This window comes from Cyprinus carpio, chromosome B15 (genome assembly GCF_018340385.1).
Source record: "Cyprinus carpio isolate SPL01 chromosome B15, ASM1834038v1, whole genome shotgun sequence".
Taxonomy (NCBI): Eukaryota; Metazoa; Chordata; class Actinopteri; order Cypriniformes; family Cyprinidae; genus Cyprinus; species Cyprinus carpio.
The window spans coordinates 19,260,949-19,269,194 of NC_056611.1; the positions used below are offsets into that span (position 1 = coordinate 19,260,949).

Here is an 8,246-nt window from a genome sequence, read left to right on the forward strand (position 1 = left end):
AAATTGCAGAATCTTCACTTAAGGAACAGTTCATCCAAAAATGAATGATCTGTCATCATTTACTCACCCTCATGTCACTCCAATCCTGTATATATATTTTTTTCCTGAGAAATTCAGCAGAATTGTTGATGATGTTGTTTGTGATGTTTTGAATGTAATTAGTGTAAATAGTTTTCTTAATTTTATTGTTTATTGTTTTTATTTATTTAATTTATGTTCTTAGTAATTTGCTCATCTTACAGCTCAGGGAGCAAATAGAAACAACCAAACCCTGCACCTGACAGAAATTTCAGTATAAGCCTTCCAGCATAAACTTCTACAATACTTTTAGATTAATAGTTTGACAGGTTTTTAATTTTCAATAAATATAAATAAAACTAAAATAATATTATTTGAATTATATTTAAACTAAACAGAAATATAAGCATACAATATGAACAAAAATATAACAATAAATACAACATTATCATTAATCATACTGTCAATGTTTTTCATTATTATCTATTTGTAGATATAGTTTTCATGTTTATTCAATCACAGCTGCCATATCTGTGATCATATATTTGTAACATTACTCATTAAATTATGAATTGCATTCGTCTAATAGCTCATACCTTGTAAAAATAAATCTCAGCTCTGAGCTTCCAATTGGGAATTTGTAAAAGGCTCTGTCCATTTGGCCCCTAGCCAACCTGTGGGAGCCACACACCCACAGGGGACAGACCTGCTGCAACAGGTTTTCCCATACACATACACATGTGCACACATGTGTGCGCGCAGCTACACACACTTGAGTCACTGGCAGCTGGGAGCCTCTCTCAGAGCTAATGAGAACATATTTAAAATGTTATATCAGACACATCCATAATCATATCCTGGAGAAAATGGGCACTCTGCCGAACTTCAGCAGCCATAGGGAGACGACTCGATAGAATCTGACTGCACCTGCCTTGCCTTGCCCTCTCTCTCTCTCTCTCTCTCTCTCTCTCCTGTATCCCTCTCTTCTGTTTCCTAGATGAACTTCAGCGGAGATTTCATCCAGGTGGAGACAAGCCTAACAAGAACCCTGAGGAACATTTCTTGATGCCTTATTTATTGGTGCCAAACGGGATACAGTGTTACAATAGTATCTGTGTAAGTGAAAAGTAAATCCCACAGATGTTTACGCATGTGTACACCATTCCTTTGGACTTCTTAGCTTAGATCTAGCTCTTCTAGAATGTTATTTAGTTGTCAATGAAGCCTTACCACAATGTTGATCCTAGTATGTACTGAATGGAGAAAAATGTTGACTGTAGTGCATACTAGGAGCAAAAATGTTCACTTACCGCTGTATGTGGTGCTTCCAGGCCCAGGTTGTAAATCGAAGACAGTCCGAGTCCACACAGATATGTGCAAACCAACAGCAGATCTCCTCAAAATTCACTCTCTGAGTTGCCACTGCTTTTATAATGACTGACTGCTGACAAGAAAAACAACTGAGAGAGAAATCTATAGAGAGAGCAAGAGAGAAAGAGCAAGAGGGAGGGAGGGGAAATGAATGTCAGTACAGGTGAATTCTTCCCCTACCCTCCTTGTGAACCTGGGAGGCAGAACCACAGCCCTCCTGAGCTGCTGTATTAAAATAATATTGTAATGTGAATGGGAGATGGTTGGGGTGGAGAGAAGCAAAAATAGTGATAGTGAAAGGGAATCGCTCACTAAAGGGCTTATGCAACGCTGCTGCTCAGGGTTTATTCATGTAAGATGATCAAAACTAGGAGGAATGAGACACAATGTAGAAATTGTCATTATTTGTTTTTCCTTATGTGGCTTTACTTTATAATTTTAAATTAAGTGTTTATTTATTTCTGAGATATGATTTGTTTTAGATTGTTATAAAGATTTGTTTTAAGAGTATTAAATGGTTTACACACTGTAATTTTTTTTTGGAGCTGTAAATCAAACCTATTATTGGTATGTAGGTTTTACAAAAAATACTACTTCAGTCTTTCTACTTCAAAACGTCATGCTTAATTCAATGGCACTTACCATTTCTTTTAATTATTATAATTTTTTAGGTGTAAATAGGTGTTATGTTATATTATATTATATTATATTATATTATATTATATTATATTATATTATATTATATTATATTATATTATATATATTATATTATATTATATTATATTATATTATTATATACACATATGGATGGATGGATGGATGGATGGATGGATGGATGGATAGATAGATGGATAGATAGATAGATAGATAGATAGATAGATAGATATAGATAGATAGATAGATAGATAGATAGATAGATAGATAGATAGATAGATAGATAGATAGATAGATAGATAGATAGATAGATAGATAGATAGATAGATAGATGAAGCTGCTTTCCAATGATGTGAATTGAATTTAATTTATCTGAACTGAATAGATAGATGGCCAAAAGAAATTGCAGAAATGCTGAATTCCTTTAACATGTTGCAATAAATCCATGGCATGTTTCAGCAGTACTTATTCAAAACAATACATTACATTGCTATATTATATTTCAGGTTATCCCTCTTTGATTAGTCTTGTGTGCTCTGCAAAGAAATCCTTGAAATAACATGTCTTAAGCCCTGTGCTGTGTAACTGATCATGGTGAATAGTTTGGCACCAGCATATGGCACGACAAAGCAAACTTGACAGAGACATTTCTGCTAGTCTTTTCCTGCTCCCTGGTTTGGCATCTCAACTCATGCAAAGTCAACACACAAAAAGACTACCCTTTCCTCCAGTAGTGTGCTGAAAATCATAACGTATTTATAGAGAGCAAGAAAATGTTTATCTTTAATGACTGTATGACAGTAGATCTGGAAGATTACATTCTTGAACACTGGTTCTCTGCTGCTCTGTTTCTCAGAAAAACCAATAGATGATCGGAAATATCAAACGTGCATAAATATTAGCTATCTCTCATGACTGAAATATTCTGCTGTTTTGTTGAGGGTGACAGCAAGATGTTTAATGAGTTCAAAAATGTAATTCTAAAAAAAAATCTAAGCAGCACCTGGATTGATGAAGTTGGGTGTTCACATTTGGCTTAACTTGATGGCCATAAACTTTTGTATGTATTATGAGCATACTTGAGCTGACATTTTGCCTGAGACATACAGATGAGGTCAAATCTCTTAAAAAAGTGCTGCAGTCAATGTAATTCTTGTGAAAATACATTTTGCTAACTCAAAGAACAGGAACTGAAAAAAAGATTTATGTCCACACCAAGAATGATAATGATAACTAGATTAGCTTTGACACCAATAGCTAATGGCTAACTTTCTGTTTATTATAAGCACTCCCTGTTTTGCCTGTTGGTTTAATTCTGATTGGCTGCCAATGTTTTTATTATTTATCAGCCGGGAAAAATTGTTCTGAAAGTGATTCCAACTATATATTTTCTCTTTATCGTTAGCTATGCTTTGTAGTTCATTATTTTCCTAGAATCAGAACAGTAATACAATTATAAATATATATAAAGGCAAAAATGCCAAAAAAAAAAAAAACTTAAATAAAAAAATAAATAAAAGAAAAGCTCCAGAATTCATGGTTTTGAGTAACCTGTGTTCTTATCACAAATTATTTACTGGTGGATCCAGGGGTTACCAGTGCTTATAGTCCACCTCCACCCGTGCACAGCTTGTCGAATCTCATCCTTGCACTACACTCATCCACTCAAATTCCAATTTAAATATTATTGCATGAAAGGATTTGCCTTCTGTTCCCTCCACTTGGTCCACATCAGTAGAGGTCACTGGAGCTGGAAAAGGATGCATGACCAGCAATGCACAAGAGCGTCCACATTTGTTATAATGTCTGTTGTTTACTGTTAGTCTATCTATCCATCTATATATCCATCTATCTATCTATCTATCTATCTATCTATCTATCTATCTATCTATCTATCTATCTATCTATCTATCTATCTATCTATATCTCAGTCACATGTGATTACTTTTTATGTACATTCTTTTTTTAGCTTGTTTTGATAGATTGTTTTGCTTTAGTTCTGTTTGATCTTAGTTAAACAAAACAATGAAACAAAAGCAAAAAAAAAAAAAAAAAAAAAGCTAACCAAAAACACTTTATTTTCTTATTGATCTCTTTGACAATGCCTGAAAGATTTATACAAACGTGTGTAGGCCATGTTTTTGCTTTTGGTTCATTTGGTTTGTTTGTTTTTAGTTAAACAAATCAAACAAAACAAAAACAATCTAAAAAGAAATAAATAAAACACTTGTTTTATTTGTTTTTATATTTATTTGCTTTCTTTTTCATTTGTTTTTTATTTGTTTGTTATTGATCTCTTTGTCAATAACACCAAGATTTCTAGTAAGCTGTAAGCCATTTAGAAGATCTGCACTATTCTGAGTCAGGTAATCCTGGAGCTGGAGCCTGCAGCTGATGGCCATGACAAGGAAACGTCTGTATGACATCAAACTGAGCTCCATCACATTAGACATAATATCCAGCTTAATAAACTCTGTTGAAATTACAGCCTGTCAAGGTGCTTTATACCATATATAGTTCTTTATGAACAGAGATGTGAAGACACGTTTGATTCCTAATGTAGTTCTCACTCATCAGTTGGGCCTTGGGGTGTGTGATGGTGAGGGCAGTTGTACCGTCAGTGCTGGCAGCATATCACACGTTCAGGCTCATCCCAATAGAAAGCCGCAGGTACTGCAGGTATAGAACCCTTCCTTACCTTTCCCATATCACATATGTTCCACACTTAAGTCACCAAAGTGAGGTGAGAAACAGTGTGAGAAGGTGTTCAACAGGAATGACCAAAGTCACCTTAGGTTAAAAATTCAATGATGTTTCCTGTCAACAGGTGCAAAGATGAGTGACATTCACACAAAAAAACACTTCAGACCAGAGGCTATTCCATAAACAGTAACAGTTTTACAGCATACTGCTTCTAAAACACACAGGGCTTCAAATTGAATATCTTTAACAAACTACATCTTCAAATTATATACTCTGAATTCACGTCTTGCACATGAAGAGGAATTCACACAAAAATCTCTCAAGTCAAACACCCTTCTTTGGTTAAAACAATGCTTACATTTATAAAGGTAAAAGGATGAAAGACAGCAGATGAAATGAAAATGCCTCTGGCAAACTTTCAGTGCTCTTTTCCCACTGTGTGACAAACTGACAGCATGGGTGGAGCAAAGGAATAAATGAGGGAGAGACATACTATTGATTACACAATTTGAGACAAAGACAGAATTAATGGTAAATAAACACTGAGCTATTAAAAAATTGTTTATTTTATTATTAGATCAAGGGTTTTTTAAGTTATTCAGTCAAAGGGACATTCACAAAAGAATATCTTAATTTTTACGTTAATGGTGGTTTAGGAACGTGATTATCAAATTTTTTTTAAGATTTGCTTAATTTACCCAAATGTTGTAAGATGAAACTGGTACAGCATGTAAGTCAGGTAAATTTACTAGAAATTTTTAATTGAGGTAAATTCTACACCGTGTGTGTGTGTGTGTGTGTGTGTGTGTGTGTGTGTGTGTGTGTGTGTGTGTGTGTGTGTGTGTTTTATTGGATTGTTAAACTGTGTTATATAACAATAAAATATCTTGTCTGAAATACTCATGACAACACATAATCATGTTATGTTCCTTGAGAACATGAAGAATGTTATTGGAAAACCATTCATAAAGGTCAAGTGTTTGTATCTGTCACTGCAATCTGTCTTTAATGAGGAGCTGAACTGAATAGCTGTCATTACTTTGGTCTCATCAAATGACAAAGTGCACTTAAAAGAGATATAGTCATCTTTCTCTCTTTCTCTCTGTCACTGCAACATGATCTCAAAGATATTATCAGAGGAGCTGAAGGTCCCACAAAAAAAAAAAAAAGAAAAAAGAAAAGAAAAAAGTTTTTCTCATGACACTCCCATGTGAGGACGATGTGACATAAATTGTATTGCTAACATTTTAATGACTCGACACCACAGGTTATTTTGAAAGCACTTTCTATGTGCAATGTCATTGAGGTACACTAAAGATATGTTCAATTTACTAGATTTCACCTCTTTTTATCTCTTATAATTAATTATAACATTTAAACTCACACAAAATTGTTATTTTTATTTTTCAAACTGAATTTCAAACTGTTAACAGTTGAATAAAAATAAAGCCACTACCAATCCATAAAACATTTCAGAGAATCAAAAACAAATTATTTATTCTATACAGTTAAATACACATGTACATAAATAAATAAATAAGGTATCTAAATCATTATTGTATACAAAGTAAATTACTTATTCACATCAAGTAGTGGATTAGTTCGAAATTGGATTTCACAAAGAGTAATTTATCTTTTTAAATTCCTGTGAGCAAGTGAAATCGATATATCAGCCTGCAGACAAAAGAAAATCCTATTTGAGAGGTTAAACCAGGTGCATTCCTCTTCAAAATCCTGTTATTACTTGAATCATAATCTGGCATGAATGTAATTAAATAAATAAAAAATATTTATACTATTTGCTGCTTCAAAATGATTACAGAATTGGTTCACTAATCCCAGTAGGTTTGTACTTTAACTGATACAAAGTGCTAGTAGAAAATTCAGGTATTTTCTGTTATTTGAAATATAATATAATAGGCTATAATAGGCTATAATAGGCTATAATATAATATAATATAATATAATAATAATATAATATAATATAATATAATATAATATAATATAATATAATATAATATAATATAATATAATGATTTACAAAATAAATGGCAAAAGTTTTTGTTTATTCTAAGGATGTAATACTGGTCTGTTGTTCTTACAAAGATATGAGTTTCCTACGAGTAGCAAAAGGGGGCGACAGCAGCACAGCAAACTGCATGAACACACAGCGGCTTCCGTTACGAAATTCACTGTCAGCAGATTGCAGTTACTGTTTGTTCAGATTAGTTATGTCGACACTTTTTTGTCGTTGTCAGTTTGATTTAGGCATTGGGACTCTAAACGCTTTAAAGCATGGATGATTCAGACACCAGCGCTATTATTGGGGAGGACCTGGAGTCGAGTGACTCCAGCAGAGTCTGTTGTTGTTTTAAGGTGCCACAAAACAAACGTGCACCGCCGTGTTCATGTCCGTTTTCCGTGACCGTGGAGCCCGTTATGTTCCTGTCCACGTTCTCCATAGCTCTCCAGATGCCTCTGTACACGCAGTACCTGTGGGATCGTATCAGTGAAGATGTGGGTTATAATGGAACAAAGGAAGGGGGATGTAATGCATCTACAGTCCTCGATCCTCTGCAGAAGGTAACAGAAATTTGACACTTTATCGGGGTTTTTTTTTTTTTTTTTTTTTTTTTTTTTTTTTGGTCCAGAAATCAGCCGGTTCTGCGCGATTGATATAAAGTTGTTTTTTTCCAGTGAACCAATAATAAGCGCTACCAGTTCGATGCCTGAACGAATAATACTTCTGAACCGATTCTCGAAAATATACCATGACGCCCACCTAGTGTAGTCCGATTCCCGAATAAATGACTGTTATGAGCCGCTTTTTGTCCAGTCAATTAAAAATATAGCGCTACCAGTGTTGTTCGAATCCCGATCGAGTGACTTTTATGAACCGCTCTGTTCTATGAACCAAAAATATACGGCGCTAACAGTGCAGTTCGATTCCCGAACGAAGGATTGTTGTGAGCCGGTTCTTTTTAGTGAATCAAAATAAAATAAAATAAAAGCATAAAGTGCAGTGCATTTGTGAGATCCGATTCCCAAAAGATTTTTTTAATCACAAAATGTGAGTGTTATATACCAAATCAAATCCATACTGCGTGACCAGTTGATTCCCAAACGAATGACACTGATTTAGTTATTTTAGTGGATAAAAAACATATTATAGATGCTAACACAAGTGTGGTGTGATTTTCAAAGGGGTTTTGTTTTTGTGAGACTTATTTTTAATTCAGTAAAACAAAAATATACAGGGCAACCTGTCTAGTACATTCTTGAACAATTGGTACTTATGAATCTGTCTTTTTTTTTTTTTTTTTTTTTGTGAATCACAAAAATGGACCAGTTTACCCCAAATCGAAACATATTGCACCACCATTGAAGTCTGATTCTTAGACAAATGATACATAAACCAGTTCATTTTCCTAGTGAATTAAAAAAAAAAAAAAGGTTACTTACTTTACCAAAATATTTAGCCGAAAAACCCTCTCACAAAT

At 33.9% G+C, this 8,246-nt stretch overlaps 1 protein-coding gene across 2 annotated transcripts in view; it reads left to right on the forward strand.

Moving 5' to 3' along the window:
• The first annotated feature begins 6,869 nt into the window (after positions 1–6,869).
• slc46a1 (solute carrier family 46 member 1) overlaps positions 6,870–8,246 on the forward strand; it is a 5,320-nt gene continuing 3,943 nt past the window's right edge. The window contains exon 1 of one of the 2 annotated variants that reach the window (XM_042739643.1): positions 6,870–7,329. In XM_042739643.1, the coding sequence (XP_042595577.1) occupies positions 7,042–7,329 (288 nt within the window). In that variant the 5' untranslated portion in view covers positions 6,870–7,041. The remainder of the gene's footprint in view (positions 7,330–8,246) is intronic. The other variant, XM_042739642.1, reaches the window with a different exon arrangement.